The 26,630-nt window shown below is 38.2% G+C and overlaps 2 protein-coding genes across 2 annotated transcripts in view; one reads left to right on the top strand and one right to left on the bottom strand.

Moving 5' to 3' along the window:
* Window positions 1–1,940: 1,940 nt before the first annotated feature.
* Window positions 1,941–14,906, bottom strand: LOC130234199 (uncharacterized). Its single transcript, XM_056464480.1, has 4 exons — window positions 14,589–14,906; window positions 12,616–12,725; window positions 9,325–9,552; window positions 1,941–2,970 (listed from the first exon to the last, which is right to left on the bottom strand). Exons 1-4 carry the CDS (start codon window positions 14,897–14,899, stop codon window positions 2,825–2,827), a joined length of 795 nt encoding a protein of 264 aa, XP_056320455.1. The 5' UTR covers window positions 14,900–14,906; the 3' UTR covers window positions 1,941–2,824.
* Window positions 14,907–16,186: 1,280 nt separating this feature from the next.
* sh3glb2a (SH3-domain GRB2-like endophilin B2a) overlaps window positions 16,187–26,630 on the top strand; it is a 53,859-nt gene continuing 43,415 nt past the window's right edge. Inside the window, exons 1-3 of the mRNA XM_056464152.1 lie at window positions 16,187–16,331; window positions 16,646–16,787; window positions 18,975–19,103. Coding sequence (XP_056320127.1) covers window positions 16,269–16,331; window positions 16,646–16,787; window positions 18,975–19,103 — 334 coding nt within the window. The 5' untranslated portion in view covers window positions 16,187–16,268. The remainder of the gene's footprint in view (window positions 16,332–16,645; window positions 16,788–18,974; window positions 19,104–26,630) is intronic.

Below are 26,630 nucleotides of genomic sequence, written 5' to 3'. Positions count from 1 at the left end.
GTTGATATGTAATCCAAATATTCGTAGCTTGAAACAGATGGAGATATGATTGCTATTAGTATAACTACTATTGCGATGGCTTAAACGGAGCAGTGCTCACAATATCGAGCGGAAGAAAAAGTAACCAACAGCTGGGAAACAGAACCTGCTTTGAGTTTTTGTAGGAAACACAGTTTAGATCTGTTTAGGGGAAGAGGTGTGTGAGTTATTGCTGTCTATGACTGTCTCGCTCCTTTAGCGCCCCTCACAGAGCTTGATCCACGCTGGCATTTCCCCTCTTGGGTTTTTTTTTTGAAAAGGGAAAACAAATCCACCACCCCGTCCAAACTTTTAGGATACCGGTGTCAGATTTGCACAATCCTTATGCACAAAGCTTTGGCCTGTTTTCCTCGCTCGAAAGCTTGACAGAGCTCGTGCGCGTAGCTACGGTTGCTAAGCCACGATTGGTGGGTGGCGATTTTTGGGTGTGCCTTAGCGAAGGGTCAACTGGCAGCCCGCAAGGTAATTTGTGTGCCCTCCACATAGTGTGACCAAGACATCAAAAATAAATTTAGTTCAGTGGAAAAGCAGTCGCTGTAGTTATGAAGTGACGTGTGTCTGTTCAATACTGCACGAGCTGACGATGAAGGCTGCGCAGAGCGTGAGTCACCTGACATTAAGTGGCGCGTGCAGCTGAAAACATTTGGATACTTAAGCTTAACCCTCTACAGCATAGTGTTGCCCTCAGGCAACAGAAAGTTTTCATAAGGCTCGTGCTAAGCACAGACTTCTTCAAATGACTGCCACCAATTAATGTTAGAAAAAGGATCAATAAAACATCCAATAAGGTGTGGGAGTCACTATCTAGGACTGTTTGAAGGTGGAACTCAAGCGGCAACCTCCCGCTCTCCCTCGGGAAGCCAATACGGAAGTAACTAAGACTGCAATTCATCGACTCGCCTTGGGGGGCTGGCTCCAGGGAGTCCAGGTCATTTCTGACTGCAATGGGAAATTGGCCATTTTTACAGCTGATAAAAACATGCTTACAGCCTGGTACAAATGATGGCTTTGGTGCATATAGCCATGATTAACCTTCATGCCAACTGTGAGGGGGTGAATTTATTTATACCTCATCCGTTTTGTTTTCATTAAGTTATATTAAGTCTGCATAATTAAGGGCGTGGCCATTTGAGTGACAGCTAGGTCTCACTGCTCGCTGTCTCATCACCTCAGCTGATTTCGGCTGATTAGCCGATGAACTCGGCATATACATTGCATTTTTGTGTTGGTTAAAGGGCACCTATGGTGAAAAATCTACTTTTAAAGCTGTTTGGACAGAAATGTGTGTAGGTTTAGTGTATAAACTGTCATATTAGGGTGATATAAACTCACCCAGTCCTCAAATTTAGCAACATAAAAACAGTGGACCAATTGGAGCGGTTTTCAGATCGACCGCAACTTTATGTAGGAGTGCAGTCCCCCCGCCCACCAATATTGATTGACAGATGTGCGTATTAACATGTAGTCACGTGTATAATCATATAAACAAGACCAGATGTGCGCAAAGCAACCGGGAATAAAAGGTCTGTTCAGTTCTCTAGGATCATCAATCATCATCAAATGTGATCAAGAGTGAGTTTCACAAGTTTAAAATGTTATAAAACAGAGCATGTGTGTAATGAATTACAGCGATTCACTTCAGCTTTACCTCATCAGCACAGCCGCGTGTCAGAACAATTATAAAAGACGCTTCAATCCCGGTTTGTGGACGTTAAATCAGGTTTATTTTGTTGATTAACATAACAGATATCCTTACAGCAGTGGAGATTCACCTGTATCCTGTCACATTTGTGTGCAAATAGAGTGCGAAGCTAAACGCACGTGCGCGCGCTCTCTCTCTTTCTCTGTGTGTGTGTGTGTGTGTGTGTGTGGGTGTCTGTGCTATGTGTGTGTGTGTGTGTGTCCTTGCTGTGTGTGTGCGTGAACTTTGTAACGACTTTGTGTGTGACTCGTGGTTGCAACTCACAAAAAATGCATCAAATACTGATTGTTAAAGTTCTTACTGTAGTATTTCTCACACACGTGACGTGAGATCTGTTTCCTGAGGCAGCCGAGGGCGGCGATTTGAGGCATGTTGCTGACAGGCACGTGGAAATGGTAGGCGGGGAGGACTAGCCTTAAAGGCCCAGTACAAAAAATCAGCAACCAAGTTTTACCGCCTATAATACAGACACTTCAGACAGCTATAACAAATAATCTGATGGGTGTTTTGAGCTGAAACTTTACAGACACATTCTGAGGACACACAAAAGACTTATATTAAATATGAAAAAAGGGGTCACCTAGGTGCCCTTTAATGTTGCTTTACACATTCAATTGCCTTTTGGGATTATTTCCTACAATTATCAGATGATATGGGATGCTGTGTGCATTTAATTGTGCTCACCAACCATTCATGTGGCCTCCATTTCCCAGGTGAGTGAAGTTGTATACTTGTATACCATCTCTATAAATGTATTTGTTTTATTTAAGATCATTTATATTTTTCTTTAGAGCTGTAATGCCCTCCAGATTGATTAGCTGTAGGCTCTAGAAATATGCAATGCATTTGCCGCGAAAGTGCAGAATTTTGCATCATCTTCAATGTTTAGTGTGAACCCAGTCGTGTCGGCCAATCAGAAAGGAGAAAACCTCACACACACTGACATCATGAGGTGAAAACTCGTGTGGTATCCTTGTGTAGCGTCCACACAACCACACAGTACCCAGAGTTTCAGAAAATCTTCACCCTGGCTGTTTGTGTGGACAGGCTCTTATCGTGACCGATCCCAGTGCTGTGTGTTTCTCACAGTGTGTCTCTCAGTGAGCAGCTCCTCTTTCTGGCGGCCCCGGGGCCCTCGGTGAGACGATGGCAGATCATACACCACACACTGTCCTCTGGGGCCATCAGGACACCATTACTGCTCCTGAAGGGCCGCAGCGCACACGACCCTGCAGGAGACACAACACAACAGTACATTAATATCGATATACAGTTAAGGACATTATTCGCCCTCCTGTGCAAATATTTCCCAAATGATGTTGAACAGATTCAGGAAATTTTCACAGTATGTCTGATAATATTTTTTCTTCTGGAGAAAGTCTTATTTGTTTTATTTCGGCTGGAATACAAGCAGTTCTTAATGTTTTAAACCCAATTTAAGGTCAATATTTTTAGCCCCCTTAAGCTTTTTGTTTTCAGTTGGCAACAGAACAAACCACTGTTATACAATAACTTGCCTAATTAACCCAATTAGCAGAGGTGTGTAGAGTATCCAAAATTTATACTCAAGTAAAAGTACAAATACTTGCAGAAATCTTTACTCAAGTAAAAGTAAAAGTAATCATCTTAAGTTACTCGAGTAAAAGTAAAAAGTATCTGATGAAAAAATAAAAGTAAATAGTTACAAGTTACTTTTCATTTCATATATATATATATATATATATATATATATATATATATATATATTAGGTATGGGATGATAACCGTTTTCAAGGTATATCGCAGTTTGGAAAAGTCAAGGTTTTAAAATGCCAAGTTTTCTGCTATAACAAGTTGGTATTCCTAAGGTATGTGTAAGATATTTTTTAATTTTTCATAAATTTTAAATGTTTGTTTTTTTGGACACCAGTATCTGCATCAGAAAAGCCGTTCAATTGTAAAGAAATCTGTGTTTTTAAAAAAAATGAAGAGGTCAATGAAACATTTGAATCACCGTCTCCGCCATCACCAGACAATATCACTGTCTGGTTCGACTCGGCTGCCAAAACCGACCTCCATAGACTACAGCGAATAGTCCGGACTGCTGAACGAATCACTGGCACAACCCTTCCTACACCTCAAGAACTGTACTCTTCCAGAGTGAGTAAAAGGGCTCGCAAAATCACTCTGGACCCCTCACACCCAGCACACTACCTGTTCGTACTGTTACCGTCTGGTCGGCGCTTCAGAGCACCAAGCACAAAAACAGCCAGACACAGGAAAAGTTTCTTTCCTCAGGCGATCTACCTTATGAACAGTTAAATATTCCCCTACTGTGCAATAAATATGTGCAATACTTTCTCATACGCACTTGTACACAGCACCTTATAACCTGTATATTTATAACAGTCGGTACACACAATTCAACATCCAGATTCTTTGACTAACTGCATCTGTTTAATGTTTATCGTCTTTTTTATTTTTCATATTTATTTATTTTGTGTTGTCACTTTATGTACACTGGAAGCTTCTGTAGCCAAAACAAATTCCTTGTGTGTGTGAAGCACATTTGGCAATAAAACTGATTCTGATATATATATATATATATATACACACACACACACACACACACACACACACACACACACACACACACACACACACTATTTTATGTTTAAAAAATAATGTTTAAATGTTATATTTTTAATGGTTAACAGTGTGAATGACTAATATGTGCAGGGCTGATCAGTTATTCCGTTAAACAGCAGTTCCTTTAGTTATTCCATAGTTACTATTAATAAGGTTCAAATTGGGATAATGTTGACACTCACGCTACCTGTTTTTTTTTCAGGTTGGAGCGGTCATTCATGTATGTGTTGTCAATTCGATGCGTCCATCACATTATGAAACTGTTCTTGTTGACAGCTTGGAGTAAAAACATAGACTGAACTTGAGGTCGGGTGATCTGATCTAATAGACTCACTGCACATACAGCGTGACAGTGCTTCGCGGATTTCGCAGATGTCGCCATATCGCTAGCACCAAGTATATCTGCAGACTCTGTTGATTCTCTTCTTGATTTGTTTAACTCTAAAGTTAAAAATGTCATAGATGACATTGCTCCTGTTAAAGCCAAGAAGATAACTAGCAGGCAAAGGGGATCTTGGACTAGGTCCCTAAAAATACAAATGGCGAAAAGACAGTGCAGAAAAGCTGAGCGTATGTGGAGAAAGACCAAACTAGTAGTCCATTATAATATCTATAAGACAGTCTTCGTGCTTTTAATATGGAACTAAAAACTGCTAGGCAGACTTTCTTTTCAAGCCTTATAAACAGCAACGTAAACAATGCTCGTAAACTCTTTGCAACGATAGAGAAACTCACAACCCCCCCCCAGTCGGATTCCCAGTGAGCTACTCTCTGAAAGCAAATGTAATGAGTTTGCTCATTTCTTTACTGACAAGATCAATAATATCAGAAAGACAATCAGCTCATCCAATCAGCCAAATTGTGTCGACGTCAGACTAGCTCAACCACAACTTAAGAAATCAGACATTATGTCCGATTTCATGGCAATTAATGGCAAAATCTTAGAAGAGATCGTGCAAATTATGAAAACATCAACCTGCAGTCTTGACACGCTCCCCACATCATTCTTTAAAACGGTGTTGACCTGCTTAGAAATGGATCTTCTAAAAGTGGTAAATGCTTCACTTCTCTCGGGGATTTTTCCTAACTCACTTAAAACTGCAGTTGTTAAACCCCTCTTGAAGAAGAGCAACCTAGATAACACTATATTGAGCAATTACAGGCCCATCTCAAATCTCCCTTTCATTGGCAAAATCATTGAAAAAGTTGTTTTTAACCAGGTTAACAAGTTCCTAAACTACAAGGGGTGTTTGGACAATTTTCAATCTGGTTTCAGACCACATCACAGTACAGAGAGCGCCCTTATAAAGATAATCAATGACATCCGCCTAAATACAGATTCAGGCAAACTAACAGTGCTGGTACTGCTTGATCTCAGTGCTGCATTTGACACTGTCGATCACAGCATACTTCTGGATAGGCTGGAAAACTGGGCTGGGCTGTCTGGGACGGTCCTCAAATGGTTCAGATCTTACCTTGAAGGAAGAGGTTACTATGTCAGTATAGGTGACCATAGGTCAGGGTGGACACCCATGACATGTGGAGTCCCACAAGGCTCGATTCTGGCACCTCTCCTGTTCAACCTTTATATGCTCCCTCTGAGCCAAATAATGAGAGAGAACCAAATCTCCTACCACAACTATGCTGATGACACTCAGATCTACCTAGCCTTACTGCCTAATGACTACAGCCCCATTGACACCCTCTGCCAATGCATTGATGAAATTAACAATTGGATGTGCCAAAACTTTCTTCAGTTAAACAAAGAGAAAACTGAAGTGATTGCGTTTGGGAACAGAGATGAGGTTCTCAAGGTGAATGCGTACCTTGGCTCTAAGGGTCAAACAACAAAAAATAGGGTCAAGAATCTTGGTGTGACTCTGGAGTCAGATCTGAGTTTCAATAGTCATGTCAAAGCAGTTAGTAAATCAGCATACTATCATCTCAAAAACATTGCAAGAATTAGATGCTTTGTTTCCAGTGAAGACTTAGAGAAACTTGTTCATGCTTTTATCAGCAGCAGGGTGGATTACTGTAATGGCCTCCTCACTGGCCTTCCCAAAAAGACAGTCAGACAGTTGCAGCTCATCCAGAACGCTGCGGCCAGAATTCTGACCAGAACCAGGAAATCAGAGCACATCACACCTGTCCTCAGGTCTTTACACTGGCTCCCAGTTACATTTAGAATAGATTTTAAAGTATTATTACTGGTCTATAAATCACTAAATGACCTAGGACCTCAATACATTACAGATATGCTCACTGAATACAAACCTAACAGATCACTCAGATCTTTAGGATCAAATAGATTAGAAATCCCAAGAGTTCAGTCAAAGCAGGGTGAATCAGCTTTCAGCTACTACGCCCCTCGCTGCTGGAATCAGCTTCCAGAAATGATCAGATGTGCTCCAACATTAGGCACATTCAAATCAAGACTGAAAACACATCTGTTTAGCTGTGCCTTTACTGAATGAGCACTGTGCTACGTCCGACAGATCGAACTACTATGTTTTTCTCTTCTTTTTAACTCTTTTATAACACATTTTATCAGCTTTTATTTTATTTTATTTTTATTCTTACCATTTTTATGCTTGTTTTTATTTCTCTTATAATTGTTTCTTTTATTCCTGTTTATGTAAAGCACTTTGAATTGCCACTGTGTATGAAATGTGCTATATAAATAAACTTGCCTTGCCTTGCCTTGCCTAACAGGCGCGCGCGCGCTCTAACCGAAACGCGAAGACGCGTCTCTATAGCAACCTCACAACCTCTTTTTTAAAAAAAATTATTGATTTATTTATTTTTATTAACAACAAATAAAGAATTATACAGTACTATACACAAAAATACATGCCAGTGTGTGTGTGTGTGTGTGTGTATATATATATATATATATATATATATATATATATATATATATATATATATATATATATATATATATATATATATATACATTTAGTCAATTAGCAGACGCTTTTATCCAAAGCGACTTACAAGGAAGCAATTTACACAACTATAAGAGCAGCAGTGAACAAGTGCTATAGACAAGTTTCAGGTGTGTAAAGTCTTAGAACTAAGCATTAGTAAATTTTATTTATTTTTTGAGAGAGGCAGTTACAGATTAGGAAGGAAAGTGGAGACTAAACAGTTGCGTTTTTAGTCATTTCTTGAAGACAACAAGTGATTAAATGCGAGAGTTCGGGAAAGTGATTTCTTCCCTCTTAGTATATAGTATATAGTCTATAGCCCTTAATATATAGTCTTTACCTGGCGTTTGGACACGCCTCCACAGTAAAAAACACCCGAAACTGCAGCGGCGGGGCGCGAAAAACGTCCGGCTCGACACACAAGCTCTTACAGTAACCAAGGAAACAGTGGGTAAACTTTCTAGTACTAAACACAGATAGCTGAAAACACTTTTAAATGTCCTACAACCAATACACAACCAGCTGAAAACAAGTCTAAGTGTTCTCTAACCAAACACAGCAACTGAAAACAAGTCTAAATGTACTTACACGGTGTTGCTCTCGAAGCTAAAGTGCTTCTCCTCCTATTTATATATTTGTATATATATATATATATAACATTCAGTAATTGAAAATCTTATATTCTTTAAGAATAGTACGTCTTCTTTGCTTTTTATTAACAATGTTCTTCAAACATTTGCAGTAGTCCTTAGTCTCTTGAAGGAAATGAACAAAATTTGGCTTTGATCCCGTCCATTTTTTTATGTATATGAAACTTTCTCATAATAATAATAAGTTGTACTAGAAAGGTACATTTTTTTGCTTGTATTGACATAATAAATGCAAATATTCCTTTTCTTTTTAACTTGAATACAATATTTGTTTACCTTCTAAGAAACTTTTCCACATCCACACAGAAAACCCTTGTGTATATACAATCACAAAACCAACCTCACAACCAATGCGGCGCCTCGTGATATTTCAGCCTGATCTCACGAGAAAGCGTAAGTATTTTACGTTTTGACAGTTTAGTGGCTAATTTTACGAATTCGTATGAGTTCAGTCGTACGAAATGGTACGATTTTAAAAAGGAGGCGTGGCACCTAACCCCGCCCCTAAACCCAACCGTCATTGGAGGATGAGCAAATCGTACTAAATTGTACGAATTAGATCGTACGAATTAACCACTAAAAAAAAGTTACGAATTGCAGTGAGATTGTGTTGGATATTTGCGGCACCTCGCGGTATTTGCAAATAAGCCATATGAATCATATTTATTATCATTCGACAGTAACGGAGGAACACCGCCAAGTGTAGCGAAGTAAGAGTACTGATTGTTCTCTAATAATGTACTTGAGTAAAAGTACACATATTTAAATGTTCTCAAAAAGTACACGTTACCCAATAATTTTACTCAGGTAAATGTAACGAAGTAAATGTTACTACTCGTTACTACCCACCTCTGTCAATTAGTTAACCTAATTAAGCCTTTAAATTGCACAGATAAATCTGTCTCCATCTGTTCTATCTAGTTACCCATCTATCTGTATATATAAACACACTTTCTTAGCCAGAGGTGGCCAGAAATGGTCCTGGAGGGCTGGTGTCCTGAGGCGTTTAGCTTCAACACACCTGCCAGGTAGTTTCTAGTATATTTAGTAAGAGCTTGATCAGTTTGTTCAGGTGTGTTTGATTAGGTTTAGAGCTAAACACTCCAGGAAAAGCGGCCCTCCAGGATCGAGTTTGGACACCCTTTCTCTAAGCCAGAGGTGTCTGGCAAACTCGTTCCTGGAGGGCCGGTGTCCTGCATATTTTAGTTCCAACCCCAATTAAACACACCTGAACCAGCTAATCAAGCTCTTTCTGGGTACACTAGAAACTTCCAGGTGGGTGTGTTAAAGGAAGTTGGAGCTAAATTGTGCAGGACACCGGCCCTCTAGGACCGAGCTTGGACACCCCTGCTGTAAACATTAGGCTTCGGCTGACCTGTGATGAAGTATGCTGTCCCGGTGAGGCAGAGGATGATGAGGATGATCGTTCCCGGACCCACATCCACCAGTGTGCAGGCGCTCGGACACGCACACGGACTCTCCACCCACATCTGCAGCGGCAGACTTGAACCTGAATCCGAACCCACACTCCAGCTGGAGGAGATGGAGCGATTCGGGCCGCAGCGGTAATGAACCACAGTCTGAGGCTGGAGCTCTGGAGACACTGAACATAGCACAGAAACACAACAGGTCAGCTTATATAGTTGTAGTCAGAATTGTTAACCCTCCTGAATTATTAGCAAAGGCAGCACGGTGGCGCAGTGGGTGATCCTGCGCACATTCGCCTCACAGCAAGAAGGTCGCTGGTTCAAGCCTCGGCTGAGTCAGTTGGAGTTTCTGTGAGGAGTTTGCATGTTCTCCCTGTGTTGGCGTGTGTTTCCTCCGGCTCCGGGTGCTCCGGTTTCCCCCACAGTCCAAAGACATGTGCTATAGGGGAATTGGGTAGGCTAAAATTGTCCATAGTGTATGTGTGTGAATGGGTGTGTATGGATGTTTTCCAGTAATGGGTTGCAGCTGAAAGGGCATCCGCTGTGTAAAACATATGCTGGATAAGTTGGCAGTTCATTCTGCTGTGGCGACCCCAGTTTAATAAAGGTACTTAACCGAAAAGAAAATGAATGAATGAATTATAAGCTAATTATTCGTAGCCACGCCCCTCCAGGTGAAAAATGAGAGAGGAAAATAAAGCCCCGCCCCCTATTGAATATTTGATTTTAAGCTGGAAATAAAGCTGCGGTTACACTAGCTTGCGAAATTCTGTCGTACAGCGCTGTGAAAAAGGGCGGGATTAAACAAAATGATTAGAAATTAAAAAACACGAGCGATTGGTCCATATTTTACATTTCTGTCCAGAGGTCATGTTTTGATCTTCGATTGGTCTTGTGCAATCACATGATGCGATTTCGCAGGTCAGAGTTCACCAAGCTTGAACTTTCCAACGCAGCGAACTGCAAAACTTGTCGCACGACCATGCGTTTCTGGTCTGCTGCATTTGCGTGCGTATGAATGGAAGTCTATGGGGAGAAAATCCAGTGGGACCGCAGCTTAAAAGGGCACCTATGGTGAAAAATAGACTTTTAAAGCTGTTTGGACAGACATATGTGCAGGTATAGTGTATAGACCGTCATATTGGGGTGAAATAAACACACCCAGTCCTTTTATTTCAATTTAACAACATATAAATGGTGGACCAATTGGAGCGGTTTTCAGATCGACCGCAACTTGACAAAGGAGTGCGGTCCCCCCACCCACCAATATTGATTGACAGCTGCGTATTAACGTGTCTCCTTAGTAACGCATATAATCACATCAACAAGAGAGGACGAGCGCAAAGTAACCAGGAATAAAAGATCTGTTCAGTTCGCTAGAGTCATCAATCATCATCAAATGTGATCAAGAGTGAGTTTCACAAGTTTAACATGATTTAAAGCAGAGCAAGTGTGTAATCAATTACAGCGATTTACTGCAGATTCACTTCATTAGCACAGCTCAGAACAATTATAAAAGACGCTTCAATCCTGGTTTGTGGACGTTAAATCAGGTTTATTTTGTACATTAATATAACAGATATCCATACAGTGGAGATTCACCTGTATTCTGTCACATTTGTGTGCAAAAAGAGTGCAAAGCTAAATGCGCACGCTGTCTGTCTGTCTGTGTGTGTGTGTGTCCGCGCTGTGTGTGTGTGCGTGAACTTTGTAACGACATTGTGTGTGACTCATGGTGGCAACAAACACATCAAATACTCATTGGTAAAGTTCTTACTGTAGTATTTCTCACAAACGCTATGTGACATCTGCTTCCTTCATGTCTGTCTGTTGTCTGACACAGCCGAGGAAGGAGATTAAGGCACGCTGACAGGCACGTGGAAACGGTGGGCGTGAAGGACTAGCCTTAAAGACACAGTTCGCTAAAACTGCTACCTGCTGCTCAGAGCTATAAAATAGAAACTTCTGAAAGCTATAATAAATAATCTGATGGGTGTTTTGAGCTGAAACTTCACAGACACATTCTGGACACACAAAAGACTTATATTAAACCTGAACAAAAGGGTAACCTATGTGCCCTTAAATCATCAAATGAAATTAAAGTGTCTGCAGCCACTTCTAGTTCATGTGGAAATTGTTTGAATGTTGGAAATGTAAGCGTATATAATCACGTTAAGATCGTTCATTAAGCTTATGTTAAAATAAATATATGCATAAATCTTTTTCTTAAAGGCATCTTGAACCTGAAAATGTAAACAGATTAGTTTTTGCTAAATTACTAAATTATTCATTCATTCATTTTCTTTATGGCTTAGTCCCTTTATTAATCAGGGGTCGCCACAGCGGAATGAACCACCAACTTATCCAGCATGTTTTACACAGCGGATGCCCTTTCAGCTGCAACCCATCCCTGGGAAACATCCATACAAACTCATTCACACACATACATTACAGACAATTTAGCTTACCCAATTCACCCATAGCACATGTTTTTGGACTGTGGGGGAAACCGGAGCACCCGGAGAAAACCCACGCAAACGCAGGGAGAACATGCAAACTCCATACAGAAACACCAACTGACCCAACCGAGGCCCGAACAAGCGACCTTTTTGCTGTGAGGCGACAGCACTATCTACTGCGCCACTGCCTCGCCAATTACTAAATTAGTTAAAATGATACATTAATGGAAAATTAAAGTTATAATTTCAAAATAAAAATGACTTTTTGCCACTTGATTAATTTAGTTTTCTCTAACAATTACATTAATTAAATGCATTAAATTACATTATTAATTCATTTATTAATTTTCTTTCGGCTTAGTCCCTTTATTTAACAGCGCAATGAACCGCCAACGATTCCAGCAAATGTTTTATGCAACGGATGCCCTTCCAGCTGCAACCCAGTACTGGGAAACACCCATACACACATTTACACACAATCATAGACTACGGCCAATTTAGTTCATCAATTCCCCTATAGCGCATGTGTTTGGACTGTGGGGGAAACCAGAGCACCCGGAGGAAACCCACGCTAGCACGGGGACAATATGCAAACTCTAAACAGAAATGCCGACTGATCCAGTCGGGACTCGAACCAGCGACCTTCTTGCTGTGAGGAGACGGTGCTAACCACTCAGCCACCGTGCTGCCCCAATTCATGTTAAAATAAGAACAGTTAAATGCCTTAAATCTAAAGACTTTAAATTGTGAGTAATAAATGAAAGACACAGATGAACTCACAGGAATAAGTGACAGAAAGTGTCTTCGTTGTGTCGTTATAGCTGAATTTACTGCCCTCGTGTCTGCCGTAGTTCAAGTACCGATCTATAAGCCTGTTGTCCTGATGAGTCCTACAGAAATATAAATAAAAATATAACATTATACCTCAACATCTATAAACAGTCAATGATTGACACCAGTATGGATGAAAGCATGTGGGCTTAAAGGGATAGTTCACCCCAAAAATGTCATTTACTCATCCTCAAGTGTTTCCAACCCTTTATGTGAGGAAGATAGATATGTAAATAAAGATCTTGGGATTTATTTTAATGATCCAGGCGCAAAGTCTAAAGCGCATGGCACAAAAGCATTAAGTCAAGTCATCATTATTTCTCTAGCGCTTTTACAATGTAGATTGTGTCAAAGCAGCTTCACATAGAAGATTATAGTGAATTGGAACAGTGTCAGTACAGTTTTCAGTGTTTACGTTCAGTTTACTTCAGTTCAGTGTGGTTTAATTTTTCACTGCTGAAAGTCCAAACACTGAAGAGCAGATCCAAATGCAAAATTACGGCTGTGTCCGAATCCAATTTTGCTATTTTAATGATGGAAAATACAGTTTAACAGAGTTAAAGGTGTGTTTTGAGCATAACATGCATTAAACCAATCAGAGTCTCCCATTCAGAATCGCCCATTCTCTTTAAGAGTAAGTTGCATCACTCATGGTGCATTTGCTTTTTTCATGACGGACTTTGTCAGAGGAAAAACTGAAGCTTCACTAGTGAGAAAACAGTTAAACGGAGCATCTGCAGAGAGGACAAAGAACGAGCCTCCTCCATTCAGCCTCTTTACTTTCTCTTTACTTCACTTTTACTCTTTACTCCTTTACTTTTGTGGATCAGGAAACAGTGTTGTACGCACTCCACTGAAGACATCCATTAGCCGACATATTTAATTTAGCTTAATCGCAAAGATTTGTTTCAGAACTTTTTCTAAATTCAGCTCTAATTTCCAGAAGTGAAGTTTCACAAACTAATTTCGAGAGGAGCACGTGACATGATTGACTGCAGCTGGCCACTCATCTACATTCACTAGTTAGCCAATCAGATTAACCCCAACTCACTATAAGTAGCCTAGCTAGAACTACTCTCTTATCTTCGTTTTCCGAAGAAACCCCCCATCCACCCCTTCTCCTCTTTCTTCCTTTACCACAAGGAGCTCTCGAGAACCACCTGATCTCGTACTCCACTCACATGCTCTATGGACCAGGCGGGAGCCCTGGGCTCACCTATCTCCGAGCTCAGGGTTCTCTCCCGGGACAGCATGCCAAACCTGCTAACAGTTGTCAAACAATATCTAAGTGTGAACTCTTGAAAATGAATAAATGAACAATAATGAAGTGTGGTTAAAAAACTGAGTTTTAACGAGCCGTAACACACCTCCTTTATAGACCAGCAAGTAAAGGGAGGTTGCCGCTTGGTTTAAACACAGTTGTGTGGCAGCAGTGTGTGAATATAAAAGCTTCTAATGGTAAAGATGTATTACGTTTGATTAAAACAGTCTGCAGAAACGCTTTGATTAACATTCTCCCTTTGTACGTGTCATCAGAGGGGGAAACCCCGCCCACTAGTGACCATATCTCTCTCATTAGCATCGGATGTTAGTCTTGTTTATAAATCTGCCACTATGCTGACACACAGGCATTTGTAGCTCTGCCCTCTTTTGGAAAAAAGCACAATCTCATTTGAATTTAAAGTGACAGTCACCAAAACGCCACTCAATTAGGATCAAAGCTTAAGAGGGTCCGTTTCAGAGAGTTATAAGTCATTATTTGTGTGGTATTTTAAGCTAAAACTTCACACACACACACACACACACACACCCTAGGGACATCAGAGACTTATTTCACATGTTGTAAAAACGGTCTACAAATGTGCACTAGCAGAATAAACTACATTTTGATATCATGCTAACGCTGTAAATGTAAAACTTACTTCGTGATGACACAAGCGGCCACATCGGTGCAGTCAGTGGCGGTGAAATCCTCAGGCTGTGAGAAAGACAAACACGGACTAAAAGAGAGCAGCACATCAGCGTCTCCGGTTTCTGACGGCAGAGGTGTAAAACGCAGTAAAAAACCGTCCTCGTCTGCTACCGAGCCCAGATCTATGAGGCCGGAGCCGTCCAGCATCAGACACTTACATTGGTTGACTTTAATACAGCCGCTGCGCTTAATATCTGCTGGAGGAACAGCTTCTGCGAGGAACAGAGAGGAATAAAACACAGCCAGAGCAGACTGAAGCATAGTGAACACTCAGAAGCACACAGTCTGAGCATTAACTACAGCTCAGAGCACTAGTCAGTCAACACTATAGTGATAATGATGAGCATTAGGGTGACAGATTCCAGAACAGCTCTATATCAACAACACAGAAGCTCATTATTATGAACTCTGTTTACATATAGGAGAAATAATACTCTGCTATCTGTTTACATATAGGAGAAATAATAGTGTAAAATAATATAATCAGGGTTAAATCTGGAAATTTGAAGTCAGAATTATTAGCCCTGCTTTATCTACAGTGCATCCGGGAGGTATTCATAGCGCTTCACTTTTTTCCATATTTTTTTATGTTACAGCCTTATTCCAAAATGGATTAAATTAATTTATTTCCTCAAAACTCTACACACAATCCCCCATAATGACAATGTGAAAAACTATTTTTTGAAATTGTTGCAAATCTAATTTAAATGGATCCTTTATGTCCTCTAAATTCTTACTAAGAGCCCTCCTTTCATCTTCATACTTCATGCAGTGTAATATAACATGTTCAACTGTCTCTTCCTGTCCACAAAACTCCATGTTTGCCCATTTTAAAAAGTGTGCTATTTAATTTTGTGTCCAAATCTCACCCTAGATATTATTATCTCCTCTCTCCTGTTTTTCCCTACACATCTCATTTCTCCTACTTTCTTTTGAATTCTGTATAAACCACCTGCCTTTTTTTCTCATTATCCCATTGTTTTTGCCACCTTTCCTTCATTCTTTTCTTAATAATACTCCTGATTTCACTCTTATACTAACATTTAGACTAATGTCATTATTTTTAACAGCACGTTTTGCTTCCTTATCTGTTATTTCATTTCCTTGAACACCAATATGCGCAGGTACCCATAAAAATATTACTGTTATACCCATCATTTAAATTCTATATAATAATAATAAAAAAAACATTGCTATTGTACACCATAGACCAGGGGTGCTCAACCCTGTTCCTGGAGATCGACCTCCCTGCAAAGTTCAGCTCCAACCCTGATCAAACACACCTGAACCAATTAATTAGGACCTGAACAGCACTTGAGAATTACAGGCAGGTGTGTTTGATATGGGTTGCAACTGAAATCTGCAGGAAGGTCGATCTCCAGGAACAGAGTTGGTTACCCGTGCCATACACTGTTATACGCCGACTGAGAGAAATAATAAAAGCTCACCCAACTATGACGACTTCCGTTACTGAGAACCCCGGAAATGTGAAAAGTGTCCATGAGCCGCGCGGCGCCATCTTGAGGAGACAACGGTTTCTTCCACACAATCCGGCGGACAGTCAGAAACTCACTGGCCTCTGCGGAGTGCCCGATGTCGCGGACATTTCTCCTCTCCCTCCGCTGAAAACATGGATTTCAACGTGAGGAAACTCGCCTCAGATGCTGGGATATTCTTTTCTCGTGCTGTCCAGGTAAGAGATGCTGTTTTTTATGTATGTAAACGAGTTTAAAGGCGTTATTAACGAGAGTGACAGTTAATGTGAAGCGCGTGCCCGTTGCGTTTACACAAAACACCGAGTTTCACTGATACAATCACACATTTTCACTTTCACCTCAATTAAATGTGGTTTCTGACATAATACACACTGTCAATGTAGGGTAAATATAAACAAATGACGATTTTAATCGACAACGAGGCATGTTTGAATATCTCAGGGTGTTTGTTTTGTTATTCTGGTGTGTTTTCTCTCAGGAATATTATTTTAATTCAGATATTTTGGTCCAGTTTACAGAGGAGAAACTGGGACAGGCTGAGAAGACTGAACTGGACACTCACTTCGAGAATCTGTTGGCCAGAGCGGATTGCACCAAAAACTGGACAGAGAAAATCTACAGGCAAACTGAAGTTCTGCTCCAGCCAAACCCGGGTTAGACTCAAAGATATTTAATTTGCACATACATGGCTAGTATAACAGTATCAAATTTTTCCAATTCTATGCAAATGTCAGCCTTCTCATGAAAAAAATAACGTTTTTCCCAAAATAGTGAAACCTTTTCTACGTTGTTTGCTTAGGCTTGTATTTTACAGTACTGTAAAACACTCCAAATGTCTCTGTCAGTGTTTTCAAACAATTATACTTGATTTACCAAAGTCACACAAGTGCCAATTTCACATCTGTCATATCCATAACAAAGATTTTTTTCTCAAAAATGCAAACATGTCAAATAAAAATGTCAAATAAAATCAAATCAGTCATGTTTGTTCTGTAGAGAGCAACTTTTATCCCTTTGATTAGCATTAATTGTTTTGGGTTGTGCATTTTAATTCACAGAATTTCCACAAAGTATGTTGTCCACTGTAAACTCACAGACTTTTTTTGGTCACACCCATGACGCATGTTTATTTCCCTCATTTAAGATATTTAAAATGTTTACAGATTGATATTCTGATCCCGTAACTCTGAGTTGTTTTGGAAAATATAAACGGATGTTTCAATATAATGTCAACATAAACTTTCTATGTGAATTTCTGTTTTAAGTTTTTACTGCAAATGTCATATCTATAACGCTGGAATTGCTTTGTTGCGATTCATTTCACAAGCTTTTATCATTATATTACGGTATTATCGATATATTGACCTAAGCTGCAAGAAGGGCTTTATAGTCTGTGTGAAATAAAATTTTGTAATGTTTATTTTGCTAGCGCACATTGTTATTCTTTTGGTGAACAATTAAACCGTGCAAGTGAATACACAAAAAAAAAAAGAAATATTTGCGTTAGTAATGGGCTATATGCACACAGACTTTTAATTTTCAGCCAGGCAGCCCAAGGGCTTTCGGTGAACTGTCTTTCCATTACAAAATTGTCACGTTTAAGACCTGATTTCTTTAAAAATCAGTGATCTTCACTGCCTGATATACGACAAGGACAAGAAGCACTGCATGGAACCAACGCGTCCAAGAGAACAATATTGTCATGGAAGTTGCTGTATCAGGCTTTTTTCGTATATAAAAACTTACTTGCGTCTTAGATTTGCGATTTCCGCTGATGGCTTCCACTAACTTATTCGCCACTTATTTGGTAAATGCGTTTCCATCGCAGTTTATGTCAGTATTTTTCTTCTTCTCATTGGATAAAAAGTTTATCCCACTTAGTTTTTTATGCACATTTTCAAAATCTATGTGAATCTTGACGTTTCCATTCAGGGTCTTTTTAATGCGATTATTCCAAAATGCGAATAAATATAGGTTACATAAATATAGGTTAAATATGGAAACATAGCTACTGAGAACAAAGTCGAAAAAGATTATTATGTTTTTAAAATATTTGCATTATTATTATAGTAATTTTATGCTATTACATGATTTCTTGTAAAACTAGTATTTATTTATTTATCTATCTGTCTATCTGTCTATCCGTCTATCCGTCTACCCGTCTGTCCGTCCATTCGTCCGTCCATCCATCCATCCATCCATCTATCCCGCTTGTTAAGTTGTGACTTGTAAAAATACTGTTTCTGGGTCCAAGCCGCTAATCATTTGAATTGATAAAATATTCGTTTATGACCACTTTTTTTGTCATATCGCACATTAAAGTGAATTTTGTATAAAGTCATAGTGTATATATATATATATATATATATATATATATATATATATATATATATTGTGGTTGTGATTTTTTTTTTTGTAGGTATTACATCTCTTTTAAAATATTTATTATTACTATTTGTTGATTCTCCCCATACAGTTTGAAAGAGCGCTTGGACCCAGAAGCCAATTCTCATGAACACACTTAACAAGCGGATACATAGATATTTATTCAACTTTCAGTAACCTAAAACTAAAAAATAAATAAAATACTTTTTTTTAATAAGCTTTTACAATTTCTTTTATGCTATTATTTACCCATTTTAAAACATTAAAACCAAATAACCGTTGATTTGTTTACTGTCAAAACTTCAGTGTGCTTTTGTTTTGTTGTGAAGTCATCCATTTCTAATCACTGTTTTCTCGCTCTCTTATTTTTTTTAAGTGTTCTATTATAGTTGCTTGTGTTTTTTGCCATCTGATGTTTTTTTTTTTTTAAAGTTATATGTCTGTCTGTGTACCAGGCGCTCGCATTGAAGAGTTCCTGTATGAGAAGCTTGACCGGAAGATTCCACCGCGGGCCACTAATGGAGAGATTTTATCCCAGTTCATGCTGGAGGCTGCGAAGGAGTTTGGACCGGGAACACCATATGGTAAGAGTCTAATCTCAGAAATATGTCTAAACACTGTGATTATCATTTATTTATGGGTGATTCTAGAATTGCGGCTACATTTGGATACCTTTAGATAATAATAGGGTTGTAACCGGTATGCATCGGACCGAATCAGCATATGAATTTTGGTGTCTAATTCCGGTGCTACTGGTGCTGCGACAAGAACGTAAGAAGCATCAAGGGGTGCATCAAAGGCACATATAAGTACAAGTTGTGTCACACCATCTCTAAATATGTAATTCTAAACAGCTTTGAGGGATACAGACACCGTCAGTGATGCAAGCAAGGATTCTGACACACCAACATGCAGCAGATGCTTTACAAAAGTTGCGTGTAAGGGGGGAAACACGTCAAACTTATGAAATTTGAGGACTCATGGAGTCAACTTAAAGGTGAGGAATAGACTGTCTTTGACAGCTTGTGACATCATCTGGCACTTTCAGTGAGTACCTTTACATGGACACCAATACGCTGATTTTAATACGATTAAGACAATACTCTGATTAAGAGTCTACCACGTAAACAGTGATTTTTGTTTATCTTAAAGGACCACAGACACAAACTGCGGAGGAAACATTTATTGGCTGGTGACGCAATGACGTTAATGGATCTACGTGCTATAACATGTAACTGGGAATCATGAATGTAACATTCAACAAGCAGCTCATGTAAACACCTGAATCATATTATTGTCTTATTCAGATTAAAGCAAATCATTAGATCACTGATGTCCATGTAAAAGTAGACACAAGCCCCAAACCCAGAAAAAAGGTGTTCCCTGATTTTGATGACAGCCTTTCCACAGGTTAGTAGTGAGCTAATGTAATGTTAATAGCATAATGCAAATCTTGCATTCATGCTAACAAACAAATGATCAAAAGAAATATATTAACGCAATTCAAATATATAAAATATGAATTGATGTTCAATTATAATGATTAAAATATTTATTTATTTATTTATTTTTTTGTCAAATAATTTTGTGGCTAAAAATGATCAGTTCAGGCACCGTTTTGTCACTGGAACTGTTTTAAAAGTATCGATTTAGCACCGGTATCGAAATAACCCCAAACGAGACCCAACCCTAGATAATAAAGCTTCTATTATTAAAAATAAATCTTTAATGAAACAGTTTTAAATAGTAACTCAAATTATCTCTAAATAATAGGCATGCCGTAATACTCAATATAATATTGAGCCATTTGGTACTCTCTCCACAGTTCAATACCTATCAGGAAATTGCAGTTTTTTTGGTTTTGCATTAAACAAAGATAAAAAAATTTCCCCCATTCCTTAAATTAAGTACTCTCTGAAATGGCTCTGTACATGTTAGAATGTTTGTTAGTGTGCTGAAACACCCACGAGTAAATGCGTCATTGAGTATTTAACGTAGTTTGTCCTTTGTTATTAAATATATAATGAGAAGGAAGCATGTAGTGTGGCAAAATATACTTATTTTGATCACCTGGCTTTTGAAGGGAATTAGCAATTTCTCCCAAACTTTTTTCTTTTTGGACCCGTTGTGGGATTGCTCAGATGACCTGTCATTGTGACGGCTGCTCCTGCCAAATTTACACTAGTTTTCCCTTCATTTCTTGGGTCCAAATAAACTGAAAATGAGCGCTTTTAACTTCTCCCCAACCTCCCGCTAACCTGCAGATACCCACACTGGTGCATGCTGCTCTCTCATTGGCTGTAGGTGATCGCTGATGTTATTTTCAATCAGAAAACATTTCACACCCCATTATTTGAATCACCGACAGGTCCAGATATTTAGCATGCCAAATATCTGACCGGGGTCGGCGGCTCATCAGTGATTCTCTTAGATGGCGTCTTTGATAGTTCACACTGATAGTGACTGATAGTCATTTTTACTCACAAAAACCAGCACCGATTTGCCTGTGATTTCAGGCATTTGTCAGTAATTTCTCAAAACCTGTCGACGAGTCAAAATCAGAGCTTAAATCATGCAGTCTGAACTCGTCATTAAAGTAAAAACATCTTATTCCTGCTGTCTGTGTTTTTAAAATAATCAAACATCAAAAGATAGAGAAACCACTCACTCTGCTCTTGACTGAATAGCTATATAGGCTATTGTAACGCAGTAATGGTTAACCTTTATTTAATTTATACAGTATGCAGGGTTATATTTGATTATATTTTTCAGTTTATGTTATTGAAAACTACTGTTAGGTGCACTTATTTCATTAGTATCTTTTCAATATTGTATTCATTTTGTATTGCATTTTGCCTTTAGTGTTTTTATTTTTATTTAAATGTATTTATTTTACTGACCATGTCGTATACCAAATCGATGAGAAGTCTGTATTGTTGCACTGCTACTGAATAATAATGTTTGCATGTGCATTTAGGGATATTTATCCTGAAAATATTAACTTAAAGATACCTATTATTGACCTGAATCATACATTCAGCTTCAGTCATCATGAAATTAAGTCAAATTTTTGTTATTTTCAATGTTTACTCTACTACTTTACTAAGTTTTTATAAGTACTTACTTTATAAAAACAATAATAAAATAAAAATACATAAAATTCAGTGTTAGACATGCAATACTAATGTATTCTGACTTGTACTTATGGGTAATGGGTCAAATCTAGTGATAAGTAGTTGCAATAAATTATAAAGATTTCAATTGACAGAATCTATTGCTATATTAAATGGCATTTCAAAAGTATCTTCTAAAAATCATAGGAAAAATATATAATGTAATAATAATGTATAATATTCATTCAGTGCTCCCCACACATAGACTTTACTTGACTGCGCAATTAATTATTGCAATTAATTAATTCTTAAATCTAAACGACTCAAAAAAACTTATATAACTTAAATAACTGGTCTAAACTGGCTGCAAAATTTTTGTACACCATTAGTAATGGTTAATCAACCAGTGTTTCCTCTAGGATTTTTTCCAGCTGTGGCGGCAGACTCTGTTGGGCCTTTTACACAGATCATTGACAAATATTGTGAGCGCAGTATACAAGTCGAGATCGCATTCATGTAATTCGAGCATGTGAATCTCTGTGCTCGAGCACCGATTTCCTTTGTTCGTGCACAAAACTTCTTGCGCGCCCTCAAATGTACACTGCTCAAGTGCAGATTTTCTTGTGCACTCTCAAATAAACATTGATTTAATGCATTTATGTAGTGAGTATGTCTCCAACATTTCTTAGATTTGCTTTATGTCTCCAATAGACCTACAGAGCGGCATTAATGCGTCCTGAAGTAAAATGAAGCGGCTATTAACTCCAGCAAGATAAAGTCATTGTATGCAAAGCCATAGACGTTTATCTATAAATAAAATATAATAATGGAAACTGTGTTTGTCATAACTGAAAGCTACATCGTGTTTGCTGGCATCACGCATCACGCACCTGTCAGTTAGTCAGTCAGCACGTCACCTTAAAGGGTTAAACAAATAACACACAGCACTCACTACTACGATTACAGAAAAGTTTGCACTGTTATAATTCACCTACCTTTTAATACGTTTTGGAGCGATTATAACCCGCTATTAAAAAAACGTCTGAATGTTTTGAATGAGAAGCTGTAATGTAGCCGTGTCGGGAGGAATTTTGCCGTCATGGAAGAATGAATGTAGCGGATATCATGTCAACGCATTTGCCTTATTTAAATAATCTACATGTTTAATCATGTAACTATTAAAATTTTTAGAGTTATTATCTGTTTTTATTCCTCTTTTCTGTCATTTATTTTTCATTTGTTGTTTATTTTAATTAACTTGATGATGCCATAAGGCTATATTACACGGGCTATTTTATATACCTAAAATGCTTTGGCATTCAAGTTTGCTTTGAACTTGAAAAAGAGAGAAGCAGATTTGACCTGTCAGTGGGTGCACATGGCTCCTGAATAGCATAACAGTAAGAGAAATGGTGGATTTTAATTTAACAGACTGCTGTTTTGATCCTTGAAGCATGTTTTGATCATACTCAGGGATTTATTTATTTATTTTAATTCAGAAATAATAAATTGCAAATGTTTAATTTTTTGCAAACCTCAGCATTGGATTGTTCATGTTCAGTTTAGACAGAAAAGGCTGCCAAAACGAAATGCCTAATTTGTCTGTAGGAGTAAAATAAGCTGAACAGCACTGGATCCAGGACAAATCCATTGATTCGGCTCTCAAATGTTGCTCTTAATTTAATTCAGCCTCTTCCAGTAATGCTAAGAGCCACTGTCAGTGTTTGTATCTCTGAAGCTGCTTTTGTAGCGGTATTATGAACACACTATAGGTTAGCGAGCGGTTCGCTTTTTTAAGTGCTGTAATAATTAAACTGACAGTGATGTTGAAGTTTTTCAGTGTGATTGAATTGATTCCGCAGTCTCTGACGGTTTTCCCCTGCAGGCCGAACCAATAAATGTCCACGCTTTTTCCTTTCTGTTCTCTGTCGCAGTGATCAATAGTGTCAAAGGTCATCTGTGATGTCACATCCTATTACCATCATGATCTTCAGTAGAGCTGCTGAAGACCACTCTTTTGTGCTCTTTTGTTTTATTCCACTCTTGTGTAACCCAAGTATAAATTAAATACAAATATTTTAGGAATAAAACTTTCATATTAGATAAAAGTACAAGTTTTATTTATATAGAATTACTATATTATGCGAGTCGTGTGTGTGAGAGAATAATTTCAAAATTCTGTCTGTCTGTCTGTTTGTCTGTCTGTCTTCGCTCGCTCTGTTTATCCATCTATTGTTCTATCATTCTGTCCATCTATCGTTCTATCTATCATCCATCCATCCATCATTCTGTTGTTTTATCATTCTATCCATCTATCGTTCTATCTATCCCTCTAACTATCTGTCCGTCTATCCATCCATCTATCATTCTATTGTTCTATTATTCTATCCATCTATCATTCTATCTATCATTCATCTATCCATCTATCTATCTATTCATCATTCTATTATTCTATCTTTCTATCCATCTATCGTTCTGTCATATATTGTTCTATCATTCAATCATCTATCATTCTATCTATCGTTCTATATTTCTATCCATCTATCGTTCTATCTGTCGTTCTATCTATAATTCTATCGTCTATTGTTTTATCCATCTATTGTTCTATCTATCATTATATCATATCATTCTATCCTTCTATCGTTCTAACACTATCCATCTGTTGTTCTATCTATCCATCCATCTATCCATTTATCCATCCATCCATCATTCTGTCTGTTGTTCTTTCCGTTTTTTATTCTATCTATCTATCTATCTATCTATCTATCTATCTATCTATCTATCTATCTATCTATCTATCTATCTATCTATCTATCTATCTATCTATCTATCTATCTATCTATCGTTGTATCGTTCTATCTATCTATTGATCTATCGTTCTATCCGTCTATTCTTCTACCTATCCGTCCATCGGTCCGTCCATCCATCTATCCGTTAAAATTGAGGTTGTTGTTGTTATTATTATGTAATATGTTTTTATTGTTGTTTATCATTGTAAAAGTATAAATATTTGCACATTGGCAGTTAAAAGAAGATCAGAAAAAATATATTTTACCTGTTTATTTTAGTATGATCATCACATAAATATATACATTTTTAAAATTAACTAATAAAAAAAAATAATAATTGGCGTATCGCAGTATGTGCAGCCCTGATATATATGATTGGCTAGCAAATGCCCACCAATAAGTGAATAAATATAAATTCCAGTGCTTAATTTTAAGGGTTATTTATGTTTACTTATGATAAAAGCTTTTATTGCTGTGTTTGGTTGCCACTTGAGAAGTGCAGATCTCAATTATCGTACCTTCATACAGTGGAGAGGGGACTGTGCACTTCTTGTTTGTCTGTTCTCAAACTAAAGTGCACTTAGTGGTTTTAAATGGCTCTTTAACATTCTGTGACTGACCAGATGCTTTTAGCATGAACTCAAGTGCATGGAAGCACAAATACAATCTCTGTAAGTTTAAGACTAAAGCAGCCAATCTAAAGTCTAGAAAATCTTGAAGTGTCTACTTGTAAAATGAATGGTCGAGTCTTTGTTTTGTGAACATTTGACATGAGTTAGTCATTAATTAATTTACTGTCAACATAGTTACATGTGTTACATAGATGTCTAAAATCAGTAAAGAAAATGCATTTCTTTTGCATTTGTTTTGTTATGGTGGCTTGAAAAGCCAGCATATTGTTATCTATCTTAAACTTATTATTAGGCTGGCTTGTGTAGCAAGCCAGACTACTGTTATCCTATTTAAACTTATTATTATTATTTTTTTTATTATTATTCTTCTGAGACTAAATTTCTAACTCTATCTCCTCCTAGAGCTTTCAAGCTATGACCACCAAACTCGCACCAGACCTCCGAACTATTCGGACTCGGATTGCTATATCTCCTCAGACTGATCCGACTTTCGGTTTTCCGAAAAATGTCCCGGGACCACCGGAAAAATCCCATAGACTTAACATGGGATCAAACTTTGTGACCTCATAACTCTGCATCAGAATGTCACACAGACTTCTAACTGGGCTCATTTAACTCAGATTATCAATCTGCCAATGACTGATGAGCTTTAAACTTTCTAGCCACGCCCTAGCAACCACTTTTGGACCCTAGAAACTGTCCCATAGACTTCCATTGCAAATTATGCTCATTGACTTTACATTGGATCAAACTTTGTGAGCTCAGAACTCTGCATCAGACTGTCATACAGACTTATGGCTGAGCTCATTTAACTCAGTCTAGCCAGCAGCCAATCACTGATGGCCTTTTAACTTTCTAGCCACACCCTAACAACCAGATACTGCACCCTAGCAACTGTTCCATAGACTGCCATTATAGAGGCCCAGATTGATATCATCATGCTGCAGTGTTATAGAGACATGGGGGTTGTTTTTAACTGTTCATACTGGCAAGAAGCTTTGATACATCATCAGTCTAAGCTGTCAATCAACTCCATAGCAACAAAACAGACTAACCTAGCAACGATATAAAAGCAGCTATATCTCAGTATCAGAACATCGTAGAGAAGCGGGGGTTGGCTTATTTGACTCATGCTAGCACACCATAAATCCTGTATGGTTCACATGCTAGCAATGACTAGCTAATTCATGCTAATTCATGCTGGAATCATGCTAGTAACATGGTAATTCATGCTAGAATCATGCTAGTAACATGGTAATTCATGCTAGAATCATGCTAGTAACATGCTCATTCATGCTAGAATCATGCTAATAACATGCTAATTCATGCTAGAATCATGCTAGTAACATGCTAATTCATGCTAGAATCATGGTAGTAACATGCTAATTTATGCTAGAATCTTGCTAGTAACATGCTAATTCATGCTAGAATCTTGCTAGAATCTTGCTAGTAACATGCTAATTCATGCTAGAATCTTGGTAGTAACATGCTAACTCATGCTAGAATCTTGCTAGTAACATGCTAATTCATCCTAGAATCATGCTAGTAACATGCTAATTCATGCTAGAATCATGGTA

Source organism: Danio aesculapii, chromosome 8 (assembly GCF_903798145.1).
Source record: "Danio aesculapii chromosome 8, fDanAes4.1, whole genome shotgun sequence".
Classification (NCBI taxonomy): domain Eukaryota; kingdom Metazoa; phylum Chordata; class Actinopteri; order Cypriniformes; family Danionidae; genus Danio; species Danio aesculapii.
This window is presented reverse-complemented; position numbering and strand designations above follow the sequence as displayed.

Coding starts and splice junctions, on each gene's coding strand:
- LOC130234199 (XM_056464480.1), bottom strand. CDS start 14,899: ATGCTTCAGTCTGCTCTGGCTGTGTTTTATTCCTCTCTGTTCCTCGCA. Junction 12,726..14,588: donor GCCGCTTGTGTCATCACGAA/GTAAGTTTTACA, acceptor ATATTTCTGTAG/GACTCATCAGGACAACAGGC. Junction 9,553..12,615: donor ACTTTCTGTCACTTATTCCT/GTGAGTTCATCT, acceptor TGCTATGTTCAG/TGTCTCCAGAGCTCCAGCCT.